This window comes from Myiozetetes cayanensis, unplaced genomic scaffold, assembly GCF_022539395.1.
Source record: "Myiozetetes cayanensis isolate MyiCay16 unplaced genomic scaffold, myiCay2020 scf5-8, whole genome shotgun sequence".
In the NCBI taxonomy this organism is placed as follows: Eukaryota; Metazoa; Chordata; class Aves; order Passeriformes; family Tyrannidae; genus Myiozetetes; species Myiozetetes cayanensis.
This window is the reverse complement of record NW_026087742.1, coordinates 48,472,472-48,500,077: the sequence shown is the minus strand read 5'-3', so window position 1 is coordinate 48,500,077 and position 27,606 is coordinate 48,472,472. Positions and strand designations below refer to the sequence as shown.

Sequence of the window (27,606 nt, the reverse complement as noted above, 5' to 3'; positions counted from 1 at the left end):
AACAAGTTCTTCATATAGGAGCACAAGGTATGGAGATAATTCTGTGAATATATTTGTTTTGGCTCTCCATGACAGCTGAGAAGTAATACATGCCAATTTTGCCATCCCTTTGTGGGAGTATAGTTATTTTATTCTATTTCAGGAAGTGTATCTTTTTTTGCTTTAAAATAGCTTGAGGCAGTACTACATGTATTGAAATGAGTTTGAATCTGCTTTAGGCTATGCAGGAATGTGTGTGTGTGTGTGTGAGAGAATAAGTGAGTGAGTGAGTGAGAGAGAGGGGGAAAAAATTTGAGGCAGTCCCAAACAAATCTCTGCTCTCTTCTGTTGTCAGATAAGGTTGCATGCAGGTGACTAAGTATCTCATGATGACATTTGCCAATGACTTCAAATATGATATCATACAGAAAAGTCAAGGTCACTGCTTCTCTACAGACACTTTGTGATGTCTGAATGACAATAAATTATAAAATGTGGTTATGGTTGTGGATACCCTAACATCTCTTATTTCTGTCTTTCAGTTAGAATTATATTTTAGTAGTGGTATAGATGCAGAAGTTAAGAGAACAAACTGATTCAAGGTTTGCTCTGGGCAGTAGTAATCCAAGAGTCACTGTAGGAGTGGAGATGCTCTGACTAGCTGAGAAAGATCCATTCCTTTGTTTAGTCAGTGCTGCACTGACCTGCTGGAGGTCACAGATTAAGCCAGTAGCACCTTCAGTATATGAGAACACGAATTTATGCTCTGTCACAACGTCAACAATTTTTGAAGGTAAAAAATTAGAAGGGTGGGTGAATCAGAGGCACATACACACAAATATATATATACATATACATACACGCACATCTATATGTTCTATATATGTGTGTGTATATTTATTTGTGGAGGGGAAGGGGGTGATTATGGTACATGATGTGTATGTCATAGAGAAGGCTTCCAGCTCCAGTCTCTTCAGAGTGAGTTGAGTCAAATACAGCCCAACACCAAGTTAGTGTACTAAAATAAATGGATTTAAGCATACGATTAACACTGAGCATGCCTAGTCTAAGTAATTTCAAACCATACATGTCTGTTTGCTGCACTACAGCTAATGTTCTTAGTTACATGTGCATAAGGGGTTCTCAGCTCCTAATGCAGCACAAGTTCCCCCAGCTTTTCTCACTGTGTGTGTAATCTTGGCAGGTAAGGCAAGCATTGGGAACACAGAGCTTTGAAGTTATTTAGGTGTTTACATGGCAGTTATCTGAATTGTGCCTGGGCATTTGCTGACAGTGAACCCCGCTGCAGAGGGAAATGTCTAAACGTCTGCTTTTCTATGAAAATATTAACTTTGCAACTGTCACATAAATGCATTCCTCTTTATTTATGTGGGTTGAAGAGTTCATTTTGAAAGTAAACAGAAGTCAATATACCTCACAAATGTTTGGTTTCCTATGGGCTACATCAGAATTTGCAGTGGAGTCTGACATGTCTTGTGTGATTTTGCTGTGGAGGTAGTGAGGTAGACGGCATCATCTTACCTGGTGCTGGTGATACTGAAAGGCATTACATTCATGCTCAGAAAGGGAGAACTATGAAACTTCCCAAATGGAAACCATGTCATTTGCATGGGAAAAGGTTTTTCTTTAAATCTGTCATAAAAGCACTGATAAACAGAGATAAAATCACACCGGCAGAAAAAGAAAAAAAAAAGCAAAAAACCACAAAACACCACACAGATTGATGCAAGTTTCCCTTACTGAAATGTCCTATACAGACCAAAATCTATAAGGTAATTACAATATACAAACTAATCAGCATGTCTGCTTCTCCTAAGGGCATCAGCCTTTGCTGGGACACTAGAAGAGGCAGAGATGCTACCTAACCTTTCCCTCAGGTGTTCTCAAGGAAGAATGCTTCTTTTGTGCACAATTTCTGTAGTTTTCGGTAACTCTTTTGAATGAAATAATTTGTTCTTCACTTATCCTTGCTTCACCTTTTACTGAAAATTGACTACAAAACAAATCTGTTTTGGTTTTCCTCAAAAGGCCTAAAACATTGACCAACATTTTAACTGATTGCTAATACAAGAGTTTAGTGGGAAAAGTGCATTTTTGGTTGAGGTTATATTACAATGATTAGTTTTATTGACTGTGAAGGAGAATACCTGATATCCACTTAGAGCCTAGCATCATGAAACATTTCTGTGGACACTCAATAGTGAAAACAAACAAACTGCTGCTAAAGGCAGTCTGAAGTTCAATCTCAGCTAAGTACTGCTCTGGGCCAAGCTAAAATAACACCACAGCTCTAGCCAGAGCTCACAAGGCTTGGTTTTCATGCTCTGCAATGGATTACTGCTAACTGCTGTTTGCTTTAGCAGTCACTTATTTCCCAGAGCAGGACAGCAGGGTCCCTAGCTCTCATGCCTCTCTTTGTTGCTGTGTGACCTCTTGTACCTTTCCCACTTCATTCTATCTTTAAAATAGATACAGTACTTCTTCCTACTCGAGAACATAAAAATGATAGCAATGTGTGACTCGTATTGTTCCAGGATCGTGAAACACAGGGGCTACTCTCACCTCTCACTTTTGTCCATCTCCATTTGTCAATGCTCTTCTTTTTTGTCTTTCCTCCTCTTACCTCTGCCCCATCAGATTTCCACCTGACCCCCACACATATGTTGTGACAACTGCGTTATCTCCAGTTTTTATTCATGTCTTTGTTTATACAGAAGCATGGCTGTTTATCTTAGCACAGAGCTGAGCACTAATTGATATTTGCACAGTTCTGAGCATGTTGATGTTAGTCCTGCTGCATAGTCCAGAGTTCAGAATGACTTAGTACTCCTGGGACTTGCTAAAGGTAAAAGCGTCACGAAGAGGACATTTTATGATTTTTATCAGAACCAAATTTGCTGAGATGTGGCAGAACTGTATCCTGTAAGGAAGTGATCCCAGAGGGTGAGTGCTGGGAATTGGGCAGGATGAACTTAACGTTCAGGACACCATGCAGACCAAACATGGATACGTGTTCCTCATACTGTTTTCTTGGCTAAACACTCGAGTTTGCCTTTACCTGCTTTACTCTTGGCTGTGCAAGAACATAATACCAAACTGTCATGTTGGATTTTAATTAGATTTAAAAATATTGGCTGCTATTGAAACCTATTTAAAAGCACAAAAGTGGGAATTGCTACGGAGAGTTTGTGTAAGTTGATTTTTTAAATGAATAAAAAGTACAGAAAAAGTTCTCAATAATTGCAAGCTCCAGCTTACCACTTCTCATGATTCCAGTATTATTGGTCTTATCCTTCTGTGGGATTTGTGCATCAGTTGCAAACTACTGCAACGTTTTTTTACCATACTGGGAATGGTGGTATCTGAGGATACCTGCATATGTGGTATGTCATAGTCAGCAACAGAGAGGCTCTTGTCAACACAGAGGCTTTTTGCTATTCATTAAATAATAGGAAAATTTTAATGTTCGGATTTCAACTAGTTGTACTGGGGCCAAATTTAGTAGGCCAGGTAGTTCAGTCTTCAAGACCACAGAACAGCAAACACTGTCATGTTATCCCAGAGGGGAAAACATAGGAAAAGCAAAGGTAATGTAGAATGGATGGCATCAAAAAATTAAAATTACAGAGTATCAAACAAAGTGCTTGCATCAGAGCAACATGTCAGAGGAAATGGAGCTGTAATGGAGCTCTTGTGATGAAAGCAACAAATTAAACAGCAGAAACTGTTTTGGGATAAAATTAATGTTCTGCTGCTTTTGTTTCCCATTTGTCAAGATGAAAGCCGGTGCTGGTGCAAGATGAATAGGCATGGCCAGCTAAACCTCAGGGATCAATGGCATCTTCCAATCTGATGGCAAAATGAGCAACTGCATTGGTTTAATATTGTAAAAAATACCGCAGAGGCACACCCTAATGCTCACCACAATTGGCTGCTCCTCATGTGTTGGAACCAAATCGTCCTCAATAAAAATTTGGTTATAACCCCCAGGGCTGGAATTGCTTGACATTTTGAAATCATATTAGCAGCTGCTAGAAGTAAAAATCTCCCTGGTCTGGTAATATAATAAATTCTTTTAGTTAAGTATAATAAATTACAGTTACTGAAATGCACGTTCCTTTACCATTAGTCTTTTAGCTCATTTTTTTCTAATTTCACTTTGAGCATTGTTAAAATGGTTTTCGTTGTTATATACTTTATTATTGCCCTGCTCCACTTATTGTAAACCATTTTCTTCAATATATCATTGAAAAGCTTTCACTGTAAAATAGTTTCCAGGCAGTTTTCTACTTGATCAAAGCTTTCAAAACTGCAACCACAAGAAATGTCACATTGCTTTCTGGACTTTGTCAATAGTACATAGGCAAAATAGATACAGATTTCTAGCAAAGAGAAGAAAGCAATTGAGTAAATCTCTTTTTCTATGTCAGTGCTGTTTGAACCAGCACTGATCTTGGTGTAAAATTAAATTAAAAAAAATATTTGCAGTTAATCACAGAATCAGCTAGGTTGGAAAAGACCTGACATCATCGAGTCCAACCTGTGACTTAACACCACCTTGTCTACTAGACTATGCCACTAAGTCCTACATCCAGTCTCTTCTTCAGTACTTCCAGGGACAGTTACTCCAGCACCCTGGGCAATCCATTTCAATGTCCAATCACCCTTTCTGTGAAGAACTTCTTCCTAATGTCCAACCTAAACATCCTCTGACGCAGTTTAAGACTGTGTCCTCTTGTCCCATTACTGGTTGCCTGGGAGAAGAGATCGATCCCCCCCCTGGCTACACCCCCTTTTCAGGTAGTTGTAGAGGTTAATTTTATTAGTTGTAGGTTAATTGTAGGTAGTTGTATGTTAATTTTATTTCCATGGTGGGTGGCAGCGGTGGTGGGAACCCCGGCAGTGCCTCTGGCTCCTCCACGGGGGCCGCGCTGCCCTCGGGGTGCTTCCTGCCACCGCTCCTGCTGCTCCTGGAGCTGCCTGGCGGCACCATGTCCACAACCAACACCATGGTGTGGGGGCTGCGCCTGGCAGAGAGCAGGACACTGCCCGAGGCCGTGGTGGGGCAACCCATGGGCCCCCCTGGCTGACAGGGGACAGCGAGGCCCTGCTGTGGCTCTGCGGGCTCTTAATGCTGTTGGGGATGTTCCGCAGGCTCAGGTTTGGGCTCATGCCGTTCCGTCCCATGGAGCTGCGCAACATCTACAACTGCAGAACAGGGAAGGAGAGCAGTCACACCCGTAGGATCACTTGCATCTGCACGAAAGGGAATTATCTGCTCTGCTTGCTGCTGTTGGGGAACATGCTGACCAACACCACCCTCCTCCTCCACCTCACCGTGTCCATCATTGGTGCTACGGTGGCTTTAGCCATTGGGATTCTGCTTCTTGGGGAGATCGATCACCATGCACTGTGCTCCCAGCATTGCCTGTCTATGGGTGCAAACACCATCATGGTGACAAAGTTCTTCATGCTGCTGATGTTACCTCAGTCCTACCCCATTGGCAAACTCCTGGACTGCCTCTTGTGCCAGGAGAAACTCATCTGGTACAACCAGGAGAAGCTGTTCGAGATGCTGAAGACGACAGAGCCCTACAACAACCTGGTCAAGGAGGAGCTCAACACGATCTAGGGAGCTGTGCACCAAGACGATGGAGGACATGATGACCCTGCTACCCAACTGCTCCATCCTCACAGACATCCTCTCCATCCGGGACCTGGCTTTTGTGGACCCTGAAAACTGCACCACCCCTCACACCGTTTAAAATAAAGTAAAATGCATTTTTGAGAGAAGTAATTTAGCAAACTAAAAGACTAAACTAGGGAAAATAATTTTCAAGTGTTCATTAAATGTTCTATAACAGCTGTCCACAATGATTAAATATGCTTTTACATCTGCAGGCAATATTTACAGTATCTTACCTTGTTGGAATACAACTCACAATATTAAGTCTAAGGTTTTCAAAAGAAACGTCTCTGTCCTCTGAACCCTTCTCAATGTTTGAAGCCTCCTTGTAGGTACTGAAAGGCTGCAATGAGGTCTCCCCAGAGCCTTCTCTTCTCCAACTCTCTCAGTCTGTCTTCATAGAAGTGTTGTTTCAGTCCTTTAATCATCTTTGTGGCCCTCCTCCGGGCTTGTTCCAACATGTCCACATCTTTTCTGTGCTGGGGACCCCAGACTGGATGCAGCACTCCCAGTGTGATCTCATGAGAGTGGAGTAGAGGGGCAGAATCACCTCCCTTGCCCTGCTAGTCACACTTCTTGTTAATGAGCAAGTGGACTTGTTCGACTGCAGACTGAGAAGCTGCTTACTCTTCTTTCTTTGACCCCATCAATCATGAACAGTTTGCAGCATAGTAGCTCAAGTTCAATGGAAGAAACTGAGAATTACCCCTTCCTCCTATTTTCTAACATCGTCAGGAGACCAACGTGTTGTGATGCAACAGGTATGAGACAATCCCATCCAACCAAGATCTGTCTTCCATGCTGCCAGTGACTTCTCTAATAACACTCAGGCTGTATATTAAACATTGTCTCTAATAAACACCTCTGCATTGGTTGTATTTTAAAGGAAAATTATGAACCCTGTTGTCAACCTTTGAAGATACATCATAAACATCAAAATCCAGCAGCAGTTTCAAGCCTCTACCAAAGATCAGTACCAAGTCTCTGAGAGAAATCTAATTTCTGACACAGCAGTCTCAGCAGTATTTTCTATGGAATAACTTCAGTATTCCCATTCTTCTTAGCTGACTAACATGCTCTAGGGAATTTAGAAGTGTCATCCAAACTGAAGATCTCATTGCTGGGGCCAGGCAGCTTCAAGTTAAGGCTTACATTGCTGAGTGTCATAATATTACTTCCCTTTTTGGGTTGTAGAATTTTATTTTGAAGTGGTAACTAGGATTTTCTTTCCTTCTGTCAACATATTTCTGAAAGGATCTAATAAACCTGCTAAGCAGATGATTGAGTTTTGCATGTGGATTGTTGGTTTCCTCCTTTAGAACTGTCTATATATCACTCTAATTAAAATCCTAGCAGTTTATTAAATTGCTAGAACGAAGAACCAGTGGTATTTTCAATCTTTGTACTTTGCAGGACCTTTCCCAGCTCAGAGTGCTTTCCTTAGCATCAGTGAACCAGCAAGAAGTCATATAGATTTATCCTTTTTCCTCTGAAAGTAGTGTTGTGTTTCAGAGTGGTACTGCTGCTTGCTCACCACAGAACATAAGCTTACAGAATCCAAAGCCGTTTTTATTAACAGCAGATGTAAAGTAGTCCTGTCCAAATGCCAGGGTTTATTTGATAGCAGTGATATTTTTTATACCATATCTATGTTGAATAAATTCTCTGGCTTTTTTATTAAATATCTAGAAGAGTTATTTGCATGCTGGACATATACACTAATTATCTTTTTTATTTTATTTGGATGGTGTGCTTTGCTGAGAATGAATGATTAGTTTGACAGGTATTCTGAAATGTCAGTGGAAGATATGGGCATATTTCAAATTAGAGCTTAAAAGAACTAATAACTACTAGGGGTTGATGAGGAAGAGGGAAGTAAAAGACTTGCATGCAAAATTATTTTTTTTTATTTTCTTTGAAATGGTGTATGATATTATGGGATTGGCTGGCATTCCAGAATCCCTGTGCTGTTGCAAATTAAAATGGTTTTGAAGTTGTTCAAGTCAACCATTTCATAATCATCTTCTGTGGCACAAAAAAAAGCTTCTATGTGACAATAAGCTTCCTGGGATGTTATTAAATCATTTAATCCAGTTGTTTGATGAGTTCCATGCCCTGATCACTTATAACCATGAAAGATTATGTATACATCAGAGAAATAGTTTTTTGGTGAGTGTGTTTATTTTGCTTGTTGAGTTTGTAATGCTGGTGTTTTGCTTCTACTTTCACTTCCACTTAATCCAAGGAGTTCACTTGAGTAATTTCTTTTCATACAGAATGCCTTTCAGGAAAATCATAGAACTACAGAATCATTTAGGTTGGAAAAGACCTCAGTGATATCAAATCCAACCATTAATCTAACACTGTGAAGTCCACCACAAAGCCATTTCTCTCAGTGCCACATCTGCATCTATATATCTTTTCAACACTGCAGGGACAGTAACTCCACCTCTTCTCTGGGCTGTCTGTTCCAGTGCTTGGCAACCCTTTCTTCTTAATGTCCAATCAATACCTCCTCTGATAGAAATTGAGGCCGTTTCATGTTCTTTATAAATGCAACATATTCACTTTCTTCCCCACAACAGTTCCATAGCTTTTCTCCCCCCTGTTGCTCTTTGCCCAAATACACTTTTTCAGGTGCTAGGCTCTGTAAGTGAAGGTAGCTTTAATGAGATTGCTTATACTCTTAAAGGTGTTCCTGGTTTTAGATATCTGCTGAACAGAGACATTGTTTTCGTTTGGGTCTGTGGGATTTAGATTCAGGTACTTATTTCTAACAAATTCTCTGGGCATCTTGTTCATCTCTACAGGACCCATAAATTTAGCACTGTGTATTGGAAGGCTGTCTTTATAAGGCAGTATAAGTGTGGCTCGGGAACCAAAGGCCAAGTGGCACAAGGTGTCCCCTTGTCCACATTGCCAAGGGCATGCTTTTTGACAGCTGGCTTACTCCAAGCAGAGTTCTTCTGAGCAGTTTGTAAACAAGCCAGAGCTGCTGAGCCAAGTGGGCAAACCTGGGTACAGTGCTTTGACCATGCCAATTGGGCCTAATCTTTTATTTAGCAGTGTAGAGGAGCCTTTTGAGATTCACTTAGTTGTCCCTTGAGCAACATTGAGGGTGGACTTGCCTCATTCGTAGGACTGGCTCCTCCTGCTCTGATCATAAAGCAGAGGGCAATACTGCACAGGCAAGCTTTTGGAGACCTTTGCTCACTTAGATGAATGTAGAATGGCCCTGCTGAAACATGGGACTGCTAAGCGGGGAGGCATGGACACAGCATCTAACACATTTCTGGTTTCTGTGTGCTGGTTTACATACTTCGGCAAATAAAACATGGTTATATCAGCAGAGTGTGTTTATCTTTGGCTTCTGTTTGGCACTTCCACTTGCAAAATTGTTACAGCTGGAGTTGTAAGCAAATGATTTCTTTATTATTCATAGCAGCAGGTGCTGCACCAGTCTTTCGGCTAGCATTGTACTCTCTTGGTCCGTGGTTTCTATATATTTGATTAGATGGTGCCATGCTGTTCAGATGGGTTACTAGTGCTCCAATAAATGTATTTTGTTACACAATCAGCTATATAGTGCATTATCATTTCCATAAATCACTTTTAGTTGGCAGTTTTCTGTTGCCACTTGGGATTGTTCCAGCAATAATTTGCATCCTTTTTGTATGGCATCCTAAAAAGATCTTGGAAGTTAACATAGCCTGTGTACGATTTTAATAGCTGGTGTCCTTCTGGCAGCGCTAGAACACAGGAACCAGCTATCCATGAAGGACTGACATTTATTTTTGATTCATGTATCATTTATGTATTCTTCAAGAAGCACTTACCCAAGATTCAGTACAGCAGTTCAGGCACCCACCTTCACCAGGCTTATGCCAGAGTTGGGGTACTAAAAATCACATGCCTGTCCCCATCAGGGCGATTAAGAACAGCACAGCTCTCTGAAGAGTGGAGGGACAATATGATGTGCCACACTAAGAAAGGCACACCAAAAACCTAGCACACTGATGTGGGACCTGTCTGTTCCTTGCCTATTGATACAGCCTGTGACTGAATTTTCCACTTCTCTGTAGAAATTAGATACTTTGCCACTAATGAAACCTGATTTGGACTCAGCCATTCATTATTTTCGCATCTGGAAGTGACCACTTCACTTGGTCCCTGCTGGCTAAAGATAGGTAAACTTCAGCTGCTGCTCAGGCAGACCTTTAAATAGAGTAAGAGGCTATTTTTGAATGAAATTGCCTCACAGAAGGGAAAAAACCTGTAGTATAGCTGTACTTTTCCAATTATTAAGAGAGATGCTCAATCAATTCAGTTTGGCTTAGTGGAATTTTCCAATATCTCAGTAAAATTCTTCACTAAATAAAAGGTAAATAAAAAACATGTTTTCATAAACAGATTCCTATCAAGGCTGCAGAAGCAATATTGACTGAAGAGATAACAGAGAACTTGTGCATCTGATGGAAAGGTGCAGATTATTGTCCATATGGTGACAAGCAGATAACAAGAACAGGGAGGGTGTCACCGCAAGGCACAGGAGTGCTGTTTCTTCAGCTGGCTGCAGCCTGGGCATTTCATACCTATGAGTTCACTTGTATCTGGAGGAATCAGTTCAACCTTCTGTTTTATTAAAAAAATAAATAGGTGCAGTTTCACCTGTTATGCTAGTTTCATTTACAGGATGCATTACTGAGAGAGTTGATGGATCTGTGAAAGGAAAATGGGTGAAATGCATTTAATCACTGTCAAGAACCTCCTCATTTGGCCACTGAAAGCTATTAAAGAGAAAAGTAATGGACCAAGAAGTGCATCCAAGTGTGGTGGTAATGGTACCCCTTTCATTTAGCATGGCAGACCCAAAGAAGGGAGGTGAAAAATATTAAAAAAACAACACAACAGGTCAATTTGACCTCAGAGAGGACGGTCAGACAGGAACCCTCTACTGGTCACAGATGAGCAGGAAACATTACTCTACCACTCTGAGCTGTTCTAACCACAGTGGAGTTGCCCACACATCTTGCCAGCAGCCTGTCTGCTCCCTGAGCCCCACCAGCATTGCATCACAGTTTTAGGCATGTTCCAGTGTGCTGGACCTCATGTATCCTTGCAGCAAATACTCTTCTTGTGCCAGAGACTGCTCCTACGCTCACTCACTGCAAGACAGGCGAACCTGGTTTGAGAATGGGTGCAAGCTAGCTATTCCACATAATTTTTATTGATGGGCTCTGGATTTTGTGCCTTGTGTGAGGTGGTGCTGATTAATAATTACATATATTGCCATCCTGAAATGTGAGACTTATTTGAAGGAAAAAATGTACTATTATTAAAGAAAAATCACTTTCTTGCAGATGCTGTTTCAGAAGCCGGGCAAGGAAAAAGCAGGTAAGCCTGCATTACTTCTTGAAATGTTCTTGGTGTCTCGTATAACATGCATGTATTGATGGAGGACCCATAGAAGTCTCTGCTATAATATAGGTATTTAGTGCAGTTGCAATGATCACTTCCATACTACTGTTCATGGCCTAGCGGTGTAGGATTTAGGTGGTTCTTAAGAAAGCTGATCATCACCTTTTGACTTACACCTTGCAAGGTGAGTTCTGAAATAATAGGGATAAACCCAAGCATTTGTTATTGATGTCAGAGTGGGGCTAAAGGTCTTGCCATGGTGCTGGGGAGTGTGAGGTGTCGAGGTGAAGTGCATCTCAGAGCTTTTTCTGGTTCAGTGATCACACAGCAACTAAAGCTGGTGAAGAGGCTCATTACAGAGGAAGATTTTTAAAAAAATGTAACAACCCCCTGGGCCTTGTCCCCAGTGGCAGAGTCAATGCCTGGAGCTCACTAGCTCACTAGCTGGTTAATGCACTTGTCAACATTAACAGCATTAGTGAGTTTTACCATTAGGGAGAAATTATTTAGTTTCGGGGAGCTAAAGACTCCAATACCCTGAAGTGCATGTATGTTAACATGCCAGGAGCTGAAGAAAGGTTTGGATAGACAGATATACATGCACATGTATCCTGATTCAGCAAGATACTTAACACACAATTAAAGCTGCATTTGACAAAACCAATTAATTGCAATAGGCGTAAGAAACTGCTTGGATGATTTGCTTAATTGAGAGTAAATGTCCTTATTAAATTGTAATGAAGCACAATTAAGAAATATAGAGAAAAGAAACTGCTTCACAGACTGTGAGTTACTGGAATTTAATAACGACCTCACAGTTTTGCAAAAAGAAATGTCCTCAAAGTCTCAGCGAATCCTCATTCCCACAAAAGCCTTTGCCAGCTAGAAATATTTCAGTCATAAACCAACTGACCTCTGGAGTCACCCTTTTCTGACTGCTGTTTCTGTTTTGTTAGTCAATATGTATGCAGTGTGTGTCAATTAAAAAGAAAGCAATTGCACTTCAGTGTTGTAATTATCCCTCTGTCCCTAGATGACTCTGCATCTTTATTTTGGTCTGAAGGACTAGATTAAGCCAGTTTGCTCACTCAGTGATTTCTTCTTGCATCTGTCTCTGATCTAAACTGCATCCTCAGTTCATTCCAAGGGCCACCCTTAACTTGCTTAGAATCTGATGAACACAGCCTTTTGCAGCCAATGTCACTGATTTAGTGGCTCTGCTGGCAAACATAGTGGCTTAGTAAAATGCCAGAAACCCTGGCCTAGAAAACTCAGGTCTCCATAGGCAATACCACCTTCATGTACTTAAAATGAAGTCAACAAAACATGAAGGCTGTTGAGTATAGTGTAAATATAAGTATTTTCATTCAAGCTCTGTGCACTTTAACTTTTTCTGCTTTATGAGTTGGACTTGAATTTATTCCATGATGGTATTTGCCAATGAAACACATGCCTGTGCTTTTCCAAAACTAAACAAATTTCAAAAGTTCTGAGACTGATTGAGCAATTGTTTTAATTGTGTTCATTGCCTGGATCAAAACCTCTCTGTGCCACCGAAGGCTTGCTTTATAAAGAAAAGGAAAACACATCAATGGCACATACATTTTAATTAAAACTAATTATTTTAGCTGTGCTCCCATTTTATAGTATGATTGATTTTTAAAATGGTTTACTTTTATGACAATATTAATTTTGTCACTAAAAGAGGCAAAGTTTTAGCACCCATCTAAACAGTAGAACATGATGGTTAAAAATCTGATGACTGCAGGCATGAAAGAAGAATGACGGGTCATTTTCTGACACAGTTTGGTCATTGAGGTGGAACTTTAATCATAGAAATCTAGCATATGATAGAGCTGGTAATAAATTGATCATTAAAATGCTTCTGGCAGAAAATGCCCATTTCTTCAAACAGAACCATTATACAGGAAAAGGTTAGCACCCACTAATTTCTGTTTCAGATCATTTATGTAAAATAGGCACACATCTCAACATGAGATGATTTAACAGTTTTCAAAGTGAGAAGTTTAGATTTTTATTTGACTTTGAAATTTTCACCTTTGAAATTTGTTACATTAAAATATTAAGAAAAAAAAAGAGAGAACAAGAAAACATGATTTAAATTACAAAAAAAGGCCAAATCTGTGGCTTGAACTGAGGGAGAAGGGTTCTGTCCAGATTTGTAGTTGCTAAACATTTCCGATATTTTCTGTGCTTTCTGCATAAGAAATTTTTTTCTGTTTTGGAATTTCTTGCATGAGAGGAAAACTGTACCTGCCTGTATTAGCCACACATAGAACACAGCACTCACTGTTCCACTCAAGTTCATTTTCTGCACCATTTTCCCCTTACATCCTCATTTCTTTCTCCTTCCCCTTCCTCATTTCTTCTTCTGACCTCTGTCTTGGGAAAAGCTTTGTCAAACTAGAGCTCTCAAGGGCCAAAAGAGTTATTTCCTGGAGTACTGGTGGGTCAGAGTGGGACAGTATCCTGCCCTCCCCACCAAACAACACCTCTAACCCCATCCTAGAAGGAGCTGGGGATGCACAGGGCAGCTCAGAGCTGCTGCAGCTGGGCTGGGTGCTTCTGCAACCCTTGTCCCAGGGCTAGGCCATCCCCAGCTTCTAGTTGTTCTCCGTGTAAACCATTTTTGTTTGTGAGAGGGAAAAAAAAACTTCACCCTGCTATTCTCTCTCCTGCTTGCATTGTTTTGGTGTGGGGTTTTTGTTTGTTTGGTTGGTTGGTTGGATTGGTTTGGTTTTTTTGTTGGTTTTTGTTTTGGTTTTGTTTGTGGGGGGTTGTTTATTTGGTTTTTGTTGGGGTTTTTTGGGTTTTGTTTTTGTTTTTCAAATAAATGCAATACTTTAGGGCTTCTCTTACCTGGATTTGCAATGGGTGCCTCACAATATATAGAATACCTGAAATGTGTCTAAGAAAAGCTGCAGCTGTATGGACCACCCTGCCACACCAGGGAACCTCATTTGAAGTATTGCCGGCAGTGTCACTGCATTCTAGCCAGGCCTTGTACTGTTATTTCCAGATGTGATAACACTGTTACTTATGTCAGTGCGTGAACTGGAATTAATGATGCTCTGACCATTAGGAAAAAAAATTAAATAATGGTAGGATGTGACTCTTGAGGCATGAATTTATTCTGCTTTCTGTTTTCTTTAATAGTGACAGGATGCAGCATGGCTCCCAGGGGACTGGGGGAGACACCATTCCAGGAACAGAGGTCAGACACAGTGCCAGGATGAGGCCTGAGGACAGGGATGGGCCAAGGATGGGATGGGATGTCAGTCTGCAGGTTGGGCACATGGCTGGGCAGTGAACAGTGAACAGCTCTGCCACAGCATTATGGGGCTGGTACAGACAACCCTGGGTTAGACTGACTTGGAAATTTATTTAGTTTCACACTACTAGATAAATGCAAAGTTATTACCACTTACACCTAGGTTGCAATTGTGGTGTCCCCCACATCCTTTAAGATGTAGTCAGCAAAGTGCAAGGGAGAGTTACAAGAGAGGATGAGAGTTTGGAGTGGAAAAGCTGGTTTTCCCTTGGACAGGCTTACCTTTGGCCTGTTGTTTGTTGTTTGTTGGCTTTCTGTAGAAGCAGCAGACAGGAAGGCAATTCACACTGGTACTGCTTGTATGTGATGGCAGTAATAAGCAAATGTTACGGATATGTGAAAAATATCTTATTCTGTGGCTTTACCAAGACCTGTGAAAACACTAGCTTCATCCACTGAACCCTACTTTCTTTGAGAAAGAATATGGCTATCCTTGTATTAACTGTGGTTTCAACCATTAAACCACGTTCCTGCTATCATTAATAGATGATGTCATTAATAGGACTTCCCCAGTTCCATTGCCATGCAATAGACCACCCTGTTCAAGTCATCATCATCAGTGCTTTTCTTCTCATACTACCAGGTACATAACACCAAGTGCAGTCTGCACCACCTATCTCTGTTCTGCAGTTGTAACACAGGACGTCCTAATTGTCTGCTGTGGCACCCCAGAGAACACCTTGCTTAGCTGCTCCTCTTACCATCAGAGTGCTGCTGGGTTTCTAGGTCACCTGTGGTAACCCGTATTAAAAGCTGACTGACTGATGCTTTGCATCCTTACTATCTTCTAGTATATTTCCGAGTAAAAAACATTGTACTCAGATTGAGCATTCCAGCTGCCTAATGTATTTTAAAGTTATCACCACATAGCTCAAGATGACTAACACAGAGCACACTTCATCACTGGTAGGGAAAATGAGCCTTTACTTTGCTGACAAAAATGTGAAGTCAGATTAAAAGCTGACACATCCTCTATTTTAGTTGTATGTATAAAACACTATATATAGCAGCATGCTCGTGTATTTGCTGATGCATGGTAATGTAGTCTGTAGCAGAACAGCAATGGACTGGCAAGGAAGATGGTGCACTGCAGTAATATGATAAAATTCTCATGTGACCTTGACCATTTCAGAAGTACTCCATGGATAATTGTGTATCCTTGAGTGATATATTACAGAATTAAAATAGAGGCAGTTGTGGTCCCAGGGCTTTAATGAGCAGCCTGATGCTGCAATATTTGCCCAGGCATAATGCTAATTGACTTTGAGAAGAGGTCTCCATAGTGTAAGAAACCAGAACTATCCTATATAGCAGCTGTATATGAACAACTGCCAACAAAGGGCCTGATTCTGGGAAATGGGAGGGAGCTGCAACTCCATCTGGCTCTTGTTAGAAACTATAGGTACTTGATTCATCACAAAATCAAACCTGTGTACAGTAGTTCCCACTGATTACATATTTTTATGTTTCCTTAGTCATAAAAGGTTTTATGCTCCTGTTTTTATTTTACCTCTGCTGCACTCCCTGGGCAAGAGTTATGGGCTAATCACACTCTGAATAGGAAAATGGATGTGGCCCACAGAACCATAACCTGTTCTGGTATTTTCCTCTTGCTCACAGGGGAATGGAGAAGGTGATCTCTTTCAGCTTTTCATTTGCCATGGATGCCTGGCTAGTGGGCAAGGTGGAGCTGAGGCTGTGATCGTGAGCCACCTCTAGTCACCCTCTTCAGGAGAGAGCAGCAGCTGGATTAGACATTCTGCAGTCCCTCCCAAGACCTAGACAGTACTCTTGTCTCATACTGTCATTACTCCAGCTGTAGCAGTTTACCCAAGATGAGAAAATGACCTTAAGTAAGTGGGGAGAATAAAACATCCTTATCCAATGATCCCATGCATTTACTAGAAAGCAGAGTGGGGTCACATTGACGTGTTTTCAGCACGAAGTGGAGATGCATACTTTTGACTGAAAAATGAACAGCATGTTTTTCTCAGCAGTGGTACAGTGAAAATAAACTAGTGAATAAACCCAGCTGTTTGGTGGCCTTGGCCTGTTAACTAGTTATGCTATGTATTGCTCAGATTAGAAGTAGGTAGACTTGATCCTGCAATCAGTACACCAGAGGGTCCTTTCCTTTGGCTCCTGTTATAACTTCTCTGTGGTGCCAGTCTGGCTCACAAAATTAGGCAGTGATATTGCCTCTTCCTTTTATAACCAGAAATGATAGAAGAAAGCCCTTCTTTATTCTTCTAAAAAGGCAAATGTTTGCTGCTCAACCCTTACTGATATATTGGAGCAGTTTAGGGCAAACTGTGATCCTCAGCTTTCAAAAGCAAGAAGAAAATGAGAACCCTTGCTCTCTCTCTCTCTCTCTATATATATATATATATCAGGACATTGCTACTTCAAAAAAAAACAAACAGGTGTATTATTAGAAACATATATGTTTACTGTTTTAGTATGTGAATTATAGACAAAAGCTTGATCTATTAAGGAATACTCTGAATTTTATAGAAGAAACTTCTGAAGCAATAAAGCAGCAGTGTATAAAGATACTTTGTACACATGTGACCCAATATCGTTCTAAATATCTTCCTCCATTTCTCTTCTCCATGATTCTTTCTGTGGCTTTGATTTTCAGTCAACATTTTAGTAAGAAAGAAAAATACTGAAAATATTAGAGTTGGTAAATGTTAAAATAATATCTAATCAATAATTGTACAAAATGTAAGTAGTTTCAGAATGAAGATATTCTAAACATTTCTCCTAACTCATTCTGGTTACAGCTTGGACTCCTTAGGAGATCTGAACACTAAACAGCTGGTAGATGAGTTTGGATTTGTAACTACTCTTGAGATGTGACAGGTACCTTGCTGTAAATGGCAATCTAATGAAAATTGATAAATTGCTCTGAAAGTTTTGTCTCTGTTGGAATTATATTGGTTTCCAGCACCTAAGTTCAGACATGGAGCCATAGGATTCTTAAGTAATTTTCTTCTATGACCGAACAGATGCCTGCAAAAGTTGATGAATGGACAGCCATATTCAGATCCCTTGCATTCTGTGCAACCGACTTGCTTTAAACTGGGGGCTTCCAAGAGTCGTGGCAGAGGGTACATTTTGCCATTTAACATTTATTCCAAAAGTAACAAATCCCTGGAAAAAATTCACTGAAGAATAATAATAAAAAAATCTAATATACCTGTTTTCTGTTTCAATAAGGTCTTTCCATCAGACCTCTCTGATAGCTACAATGTAAGCTATGTCCTTGCATTTTCTTTCCTGGGCAAGATACAACTTCAAAATTAAAGGATTAGACATTTTAAGGTATGTGAGAAGCAAAATAGGTCTTTAGCATATTATAATGCTAACTAAGCATTACAGCTCTGAGATACACACACACGAAGAATGAGCTATATAGTAGGAACCTTTTGTTTTCACATAAAGCATTTCTAGTGGGTAACAGTCCCACCAATTTTAGCATTTCCTATTAGAAAACTTTACCCTCATAACAATCCTTTAGGTTCAGTTTTTGCTATTTAGCTCTTTAGTATGAATTCCTGAGGATTAGCTTTTAAGGTTTTGTGCTGCAGCAGAGGGACACTCACCTCCTCTCTGAAAAGCTCAGGACATAAGATGGATTTTGCGCTGTTTCTTTGTTTGCAAGTCAGGCAGGCAAACACAGAGAGAAGCTGTAACATATGCTTGATGCAAGGTATTTGGGACAATAAAGCTATCGAACAAAGCAGTCAGCTTCTGACCTTTTGCAACACAGGACATTTGTGGGGCTGTAGTCAGACCATGCCACTGTTTTATGATCTTGAACAACCTGCCATGATGCAACCTCTGCTCAGAGCAGAAGACCGTGGCACAAAAAGGCACAGTTGTCTGTGTGGCTGCAACTGGCGATGAGCAGAGGTACCTGTTTCAACTTCCATGAGCACCAGAGAGAGGAAACCCTGAACTGTCACTCATGTTAGAATTGAATGCAGGATTTCGGCATGAGCTTCAAAAACTTGCGGTTAAGTAATGACCACATTAATTTGAAGGACAGTAATCACTGCATAAGCCTCTCCCTAATTATAATGGGACCACTAGAGGAGGACAAAGAGCTGTTTAGTGTTGATGTCAGCTACAGGGGCACCTTCCTAAGAAACGGGAGAGTTGCTTTAGAAGGCTTTTCAGCTGAAAACCATCCAGTCCCTGCCCTTCCTGTTCTCTGCATTAGATTCCATCCAAGCCAGCAAGTTGCTAATACAAAAATGCACATAGAGACGCTGGTATTTATTGAGTGCTCAGCACAAGGCAAAACCAAATTTGTAAATTCCACCATGCTGTCAAGCCACAGCTGAAGTGCAGCAACAGGAGGAGATCGGAGAAGCGCATGAACACAAAAGACATTGTAAAGCCGGCCCATATATAATTCCATTGCATATAATGGCATCTGTCAGTTGTGATCTTGGCTCTGTGTCTTTATGAAGGTAGAGCAATAAGAAAGGCAATGTCAAGAAAACAGATAGCCAAAAGGTTGCTTTATATGTAGGTATTATTAAGTGGATCTCAAACTGCTATTCCAGCCTTGATGAAATGTGGGCTTTTGACATGGGGTTTGAGAAAGTAATGGCTGTAGGCCTTTAATTGATATTTTTTAATATTAGCTACATACCTACCCTGGAGTATTTCTTGATTCCCAAAGACTCTGTTATATAAGGCTAGTATGCCTTAATTCTGAGAAATAAACTGATTCTAGCACAGAATCTTGCATTTTTATCCTGTAAAATATTAAGGATTTTTCCTTTGTAGAATGTAATCCTATGCCAGCTGCAGTCACCACCAACTTGGGTGGATTATGATTAGTCTCTTAAAGAGGCATTTATAGCTGTATAGAAAATCATTTATATCTGAAAAGAAAAAAAGTACCCTCCACAGCACTTCAGAATCAGACAACTCCTCTAAGTGGCTGAGGAAATGGGAAGCTCGGGAACACTATATTTCATAAAATGTATATAGTTATTTCAGGAAACTCTTAAAACTGCTGCTTACTTGGATTGCTAATTAAGTCATTTATTATATTTAAATTATTTGAACTGAAGTAATGACAGTTGGCCTCAGGCCCAGAGTAGTGTCCTTGTGAGCACTGTTCACACAGAACAAGAGTCCCTCCCTCACAAACCTTACAGCCTTACATTATCATTGATATTTTTCTTACAAAAAGGTGACTTAAAAAGTACACATTGGTTTCTAATTCAGCATTCACATAATTTGTCAAGAGCTTATTTTCATACATGTTGGCCCATGACTAGCGTCCAGGCTACAGTCCCCATCCTGCCAGGCACTCATCCATGCCAAGCTTGGTGCCAGAAGGAGCTTCCATTAGCACTGTGACTGTATGGAGAGCCTCTGTACCTGCTCATATATGCCCAAACTCTCACCTGAGCTGTCAGCATTGTCTCAACCAGCAGCAGGTCAAGGCTTCTCAGCACAGAAAAATCAGAGGATGAGTGGCTATGGCCTGGGAAGTTGGTGTTCCAGTTCTGTCAAAGACCAGAGGATCTGGGATGCAAAGTAAGATGGAGAGACTAGGAAAATTGTTTCTTCTGTGCCTGCTTCCCAAAGAAGCAAAGAGGGAATATAGACAGGAATAATTATAACGTCTCCCAACTGACTGGTCTTCTTTACAGCCTTTGCCAGCAGTAGCTGCCTTACTGTCCATGCCAGGGCTGCATCAAGAGAAGCCACAGATTTTGATGTCCAGGGTCTGTTAGCAGGAAAAGAAGGCACAAGGCCATAGGTACTCTGGCATCTCTAGTAGACTGATGATACTGCCTTCTGTTGGTTTTATAAACATAGAGAACATGAAGTTAGCTCTGATTTTCACACTCTTTCTTTTCTTGTCTGCTCACCAACCCATGGCTGTAATCTTCAATTTACAGCTCTCTGGACTCTCATGTGGAAAAAAAAAAAAGTAAGATGAGTTTCCAAAGTTAAACTAAACTTCTGCTATATGTTTTCACCTGTTTAAAAGAACTGATGCAGTATACTCAATGGCTGGATGATGTATTGGAGAACTCAATATAGTCAGTAATGTATTTTAAATTACACTTTTTCACTTTTTCATTTGTTGCTTTTGTTGTTTCTTCTATGGCCCCATAACCCTGGATTTTTTTAAGTATAACAGCAACCTTATAGGAATGATATCCAGAATATTAAGCTATACCTAAGTGAGTGTGTACAAAAATATGTGAGACTGCCTCTAATTTGCTGGGATATACATACGGTATATATTGTCCATTGGTGTAAGTGCAGTATATTGTGATTTCTTAGGTCTCGATAAACCCTGTGTCTTATGAGCACTCAGGAGGAAATAAATTTAATCTTCCAAGTGTTCCTTTGGACTGGCTACACTTTGTTCTTAAACAACACAATTTGGATGGAAACAGCGAAGTCCTTTCCAGTGGTTTTGTTCCCTTGGGTTTGATCCTTCTTTTACCAGTCTGGCATACTGTCCTTGACAATGTCAGCAGAGGCCAAGTGGAGCAATGAAGTACTGGAGTTGAGTTGCGTAGGGCTGCAGGGCTGTCGAGCACACATCACTCTCCTTTGGAAACCACAGAGCCACCTCTGTTCACGGCGCTAGGCTTATTTCATCAGTATCCTTTCAGATGTCACAGTAAAGCTGCTCCTGGTTTTTGGCAGGAAACACTCCCCCACACCCACTCTAAACTCTTCTTTTTACCTCCTCTCCTGTGAGCACAAACTCTGTCAAGAAAGCACGTTTATTTGGGCCAGGAACAGAGGCAGTTGATACTCAGCTAGTTATTTTGATTGCCTGCCTGGTAGGGGTTGGGGGAACAGATAATGTCAAGATTTCCTTTGCATTCCAGATCTGTTTTCCTCCTACAGTTAGCAGGCAGGGAGTGTGACTTTTCCCACTCAGCTTTTCCCACAGTCAGTAAGACTTATCTGACAACGGAGTTAGTGTCAACTGTCCAAAACTAACTAGGAGATATCTTCCTTTCACCACTCCTGTGCTGTTATTGCTTATCAATGTCACTCTCCAGCTTAAACGACTGCTTAATTTACAGACATACTGAGACAAATTCACTTCTGTTGCAGCTTCAGTGAGTTCAGTGGAGTTACAATGAGTTTGGCCATAGGTGTCTGAAAAGCACAAGTGGTAGGAATGTGATACTAACAGAAACAAGAACAGTGCGACAGTCAAAACAAAGGAAGCCCTGTGCTTTGGCAGGATGCCCATTTCAGATTTTGGAGTGTGATCCAACAAGGTGTTCATGTTTTACAGCTGGTGCTGCAAGAGAAAAGTTGTTATTCAACAGCAAAACAATTCCTATGTCTCCACATCAAAACACAGTCCATGTTAAAAAAGAACAGAGGAAGAAACAAGTTACAGTATTTCAGAACACAAATTCTGTTGAGAGTCCTGAGAACTTTGCTTTTAGATCTGTTAGAGACTTTGAAAGGACTAGAGTGAAACTGAAGCACACTCAACCTGATTTTCAAATAAGCCTACAATGGTTGAATACTGAAATACTGTTAGAAATCCACAGAGACAGGAAACATAAGATGGAATTGATGCCTTCAGATTTACTTCCAGTCTAAGATGGTTTTCAAAGAACCTCTTCTGTCATTGGGTGTAGAGGCTCATTTTCAAATTATAACATTTTTTTCAGCTAGATCAAGTCCTCTGCCATAGGCCTACTGCAGCACCTCTTCTAGGCAGCTAGTTTGGGACAGAATGAGATAACCTCTAAAGGACATCTGTCCCTATCCTACCTTCCCATCTCCCTCCTAAAATTCAAGGAATGGAAATCGTACACCTGTATTTATTAGTATTCCTGATTCACAGATGAAATTAAAATGAATGAACTGCAAAACCAAGCATTTTAAAGTTAAGCTTAACACAGCTAATTCTGTTAACTTGGACTAGCAGTGCAAACATAGACCAGTGTATCCAAAGCACTTTGTTCATTGCTCTGCACACTTCTCTACACCATGCACATATCCCACCTACTGGTTTTGTCTCTGATAGTCTTCTGAACTCCCCAATATCTGCTCAACTTCTCTACATTTCTTTCTTTGCAAAATCCAGTTTTACTGGATTTTAATATTTATTATATATATATATATATATAATTTATATAATCCTCCTTACCCTTTCCATTCACTATTCAGTTTCCTCTTAAAATCACTGCCACTTTACAGTCTGGTTACTCTCCTGCTCAGGATACCTTACAGTGGTCTTCCTTCCTTCCTTCCTACCTGCCTTCCTGCCTCTACCCCATACCTCTGTATTGTCTAGAGCTTCTTACTTCTCTCTGATTCTCAGTGAAATGGGCAAACTGCTGTGAAAACTCTCTAAACCCATGCATAATACTCCTTCTCCACCATTGCAATCAAAACAATTTCTTATTTCTCCTTCTACTGGTTAATGGACATATCATGGTCCTCTACCATTGCATCACCCATGGGTTGTGTCTTCTTGACTGGCTGAGGATTAAACACCTTTCTGGGCAGTAAGAAGCAAGTTTTAAAAACTAAGGGCCAAAAGCTAAAACTACAGACTCCTGTAGATGCCTTTAAATAAATCACCTGTTTTTCAGAAAGGATTTTATAAGTGGATGATAAGTTACAACGAATTCTGAAAATTGAAAAGTGAGAGGGTGTAAGACTTAAGGGCATAGTTTATAAAACCATGAAATTTTTGTGCCTGGGCAGAGTATTTCCCAACTTAATGCCTGGATGTGAGTGCATTCTGGAGTCTTCTTTGAAAATAAGAGACAAAAAAATTTCCACTGTAAGAAATAGAGCTAAAAGTGGAAGTGTTGGAATACATTCATCAGACTCAGCTGTCCAAGGCAGATAAAATGATACCCATATTTAAAGTTGAAAAGAAGTCATTGTGGCCAGCAAAAGTAATTACAGCTTCCCATATTAATTATCATATACATTTCTGAAAACAACAAAGCAAGCTATAATATTCCCAAATGAGAATACAGATGTAGGATCAAGTAGGGGTCTGTAAAAAGAAAAAAGAAACTGCTTTTGCACAGGCAAACAGGAAGAGATAAAACTTATCTAGGCTTTCCAAAATAATATTTCAGAGATATTCAAAATAGACATGAAATAACGTGAGAAATCAGTGTGGGAAGGAAATTTTGTTCATAGATTATAAACTTAATAAAAGATCCAAAGACACAGAAATTAAGCTTGTCAGTTTTCAGAATGAAGAGAGGCTAATAATAGGTTGCCCAAAAGATTTTACTATGACAAGTGTCATTTAAAGCTTCATTATCTTGACAAGTGAGTGAACAGATGGCAAAATCTGTAGCAAATTCAAGATTTCCTAGGGTCCTGAAGACTAGGGAGATTTCTGAAAACCATATTCAAATCACCAAAGCAAGGTGATTTTACAACCTCAATGCAGATGGGATTTCAATTTACCTAAGTGTGAGGTAATGTTCAGGAACAATGTGAAGCATTCACTGATACTGCATACTTAATGAAGTGTTACCAGTTCAGAAAAATACCTAGGCAACATTATGGACAGCTTAATTAAAACTGCTTAGTGAAAACAGCTGTTCAATTTACAGCTCTAGTTGTGAAAGCAAATAAAACACTGATTTATATGAACCATAAAGAATAGCATTGATATTATTATAATGTAATCATATAAATGCAGGAAACTATATTACAGTGACGCCCAGCATTGTCAACATTACAAAACTGTCTACAAAAAGAAACATTCAGAGAAGTCATCCAAGGATGATAAGCAGGGAAGTCATAACCATTTTACTTGACCAATGAAAAAATGTGGCACAAAATTCCTACTCACCTTTAAGTCATAGGGATACCCAGTGAATGCAAGACGCCGAAGTGGCATCCTCATGTGCTGGAACCTTTTTCCCCAATTAATGAGCATCATCAAATCCACAATAAATGAAGGGCTTTTTGTTCTCATATTCTTAAAAAACGTGGTAAGACTGAAGAGGAAAAGGAAAATGTACCCATACTGGATGAAATTTTTCAGTGAAGTGTTTGGTCTAAACTGTGGTGTTGGTTTGTTGGGGCTTTTTTAAGAATGATTGAAGCATTTCTTGTAGAAAGGGAGGCTGTCCCTGGTGATTATTGAGAAGGCCCTAAATTTCAGTAATTCTGCATTAAAAGGGTAATTTATACTTGTGTAAAGTAGAGTAAGAGCCTACTGTTACTTTCTAGTAGTACACGCAACCTATTCAGAATTTATGCTGCCCAGCTATAAAAGATAAGCTATAGGACAGGAGAGAGGTGGATAAATCCAAAACTATTAAAGTCCTAAAGAAGGATAATGTTTTCCCGATGAAACTTGACTTGACTGAGAGCAATTAAGTACATTAGATCACTGCAAAACCATTTAGCATCATTTCAGAATAGAAATAGAGAATGGCCTCCAATATGAGTTATAAGTAGACTAGTATTTTATTTTCCTTTTTACTTCTCACACTTTTTTCCCCCTTTAGCAGCAACAGTCATTAAAATATTTTTAAGGCCTGAACTCTGAAGTCATGTATTTGGTAATTTCAATCAAATTAACATCAAGGATTACCTAGTATAAATATTCTCTGTCAGCTAAATTAATTGATCTTCTGTCTCAAAAGCTATCACTGCATAAGATCCTGCTGAGTTACAACCCTTTAGCACCTACTCTCCCAGTAATTTACATGGGTTTTTATAATGTAAATTATTCAAAAAATTTCCCTGAAATGTAGAACTATCTCATGTAATTACTACTGAGCAAATTTATGTCAGCCCAAAATGACAAAAAGCTGTTGAAGTGAGCCTGCATGACAGTAGTGTAAGTAAACAAGGTGAGCATCGTCTGTGCCTGCAGCACTGTAAAGGTGTTCTGACACCATCCATAGGAACTAATTTCACTAGAAATCATGGCAACGCTAAAAAAGAACTTTGGAACCAGCAATACATACAAGCAAAGTAACAACTTTTTTTTGCCTTCTGTACTAGTCCTGAATGCATATCTCCTTCATTTGCATGTAAATTTTCATTTACTTAATTGAAGTAAACAAGAAATGTCTTGGTGGAGTCTCAAAAAAGCGTCTATTAATAAGAGGGGAATCAGGCCAGCTAGAATACAGTACTTCAAGGGAATACAAGGTGGGGGGTGAAGCCTGCTCCATTCTTTCTGGAATCAACTTTTCAAGTAATAATAAATAAAAAAGATGGCTCTTTCTGGCAAGTGAGTGGTGGCACCATCAACAGAGAGCTGTGGTCTCGGTCATCATTGTGCTCACATCTCTCTACACAGCAGCAGGTGATGGGGAAAAACTTTCTCAAGTTCTCTCTGTCTTTTGTACACTTGGCTAGCTACAGAGCAGACCCTGCTATTGCCTTTCTTAGGAATAAATTTGCTTCCCCATGAACTACTTTCAATAGAAAAGAGAAAGGAAAACTATCTAGCTTTCTCTCGTGGTCTTTCATTGTACTATTTACATACCAGTAATTTAGTGTCACTACTAAAATTCAGTTACGTGAAAAGCAAATGAGTGCATAGCATAGATTTTTTGCATCTTGCATGAAGGAGTTGGAGTCAATTTGGAAGACCACAATAAATTATGCTTTAATTTCTCACACATATTTACATAGGCTATAATTTGCCAGCAGCACATCAGGGCTTGTATAAAGTCTGCTGTCTACTATGCAGTGACACCTTATGGCTTACCTCTCTGAGCATATATGTAGCACAGTCCACATAAAAGTGGAAAAATGTAACATAACGTTGTTTCCAAGGTACTGAATCTTGAATGACATTATGCCCTTATGCAAAACCCCTTACGTGCAGGGGCAGGAAGACTGTAAGTAAAAAAACTAAGGTGAAGAAGCTACAAATTTGGTATCACAGGTATTTTTGCAATTCACAGATATGCTTTTGCCTATCTGGTTATATAAAGCCATTACTGAAGCAATACTAGACTTCATTTGATACCTTTTTTCCCCAAAGCTTTCTGTAATGGCTTCAAGGGCAGTACTACAGGCGTCTTCGTGTTTCAACCAAAAAAAGTAAAACTCTCATCGACTCACAGTAAACCATTCTCTACATAGCTCTAAAAACTGAAACTGCAGTTGTTACTGCTGACTTGTTAATATAACACAGACATCGACATTTCCTGGTTACTGTAAACACTGAAATGCTTTTGGAGTTAATGGAATACAGGTGCTGCCTGACACTACCAAAATGTTCTCACAGAAACAGGGACATTTTTGGATAGAAAGAGCTGTGGATCCACCTAGTCCAGCTCCTTCTTCACAGCATGAATATCCTGCTTCTCAGTGGGAATACCCACACATGTTAAATGTCATGAAACAAGCATTCTTCTTAAGCTTAAGCTCCTTTATACTCACAGGAACAGCCGTACCACTTAGGCTGCTGGAACAGAGTTCTGTAATGCCAGAGCTGGGTGATGGAGTGGGCTTAAGCAGGCTCTGAGCCGGCTGGGAAACCTTCCTGATGGAGCTGCGGGAAATGATGCTTACAATCAAATACTCACCAGTCTTCACTTCAAATGAGACTCAGACAATACTGTGGACAGACAATTAGCCCTTCTTTATTGTGGAATCAAGAAGAAATTTAAAATCAGCGATTCAAGATCCTGTAGAACTGTTTAGGCTTATAGGGGTTAGCTTGGGCCTCAGCCAAATTTTGATTCTGGTCATTATAATCTGCCTACCTGAAATTCCATCCCCTATTGCAACTGCCACAATATTCTGTGTTTCCTGTCCAAAAACACGAGTACCGTTGCTTTTTAATTCTATCAAATATATATATTTAAAATCTGTTAAATAAGTTAAAATAGTAACTGTGTAGCCAGTGATGAAGAAATCTCTGTTAAAAATAGGTTGCAATGTATTGTTACTTGGCAATATGCTCCCATCAGTCAGTAGCCTAATTACTCAAATACTGTGTGTGCACAGAAGTATTTGTGTATCTGAAAAAAGTTCATACTCTTATAAGCAAATTGGTTTAGGGAACAATTCCCTTGTATTGTTGTTAGAACCTGCTGTCAAGATGCATCATGTTTTCCTGTGTAATCCAGGAGAATTAAAAAAAAAAAAAAGAAAAAGCTCCCAGGTCTCTGAA

General features: G+C 39.9%; 1 protein-coding gene across 1 annotated transcript in view; it reads left to right on the top strand.

Annotated features, from left to right (window-relative positions):
- STARD13 (StAR related lipid transfer domain containing 13) overlaps positions 1 to 27,606 on the top strand; it is a 286,747-nt gene that overhangs the window by 110,810 nt on the left and 148,331 nt on the right. Inside the window, exon 5 of the mRNA XM_050332439.1 lies at positions 11,047 to 11,080. Within this exon, the coding sequence (XP_050188396.1) occupies positions 11,047 to 11,080 (34 nt within the window). The remainder of the gene's footprint in view (positions 1 to 11,046; positions 11,081 to 27,606) is intronic.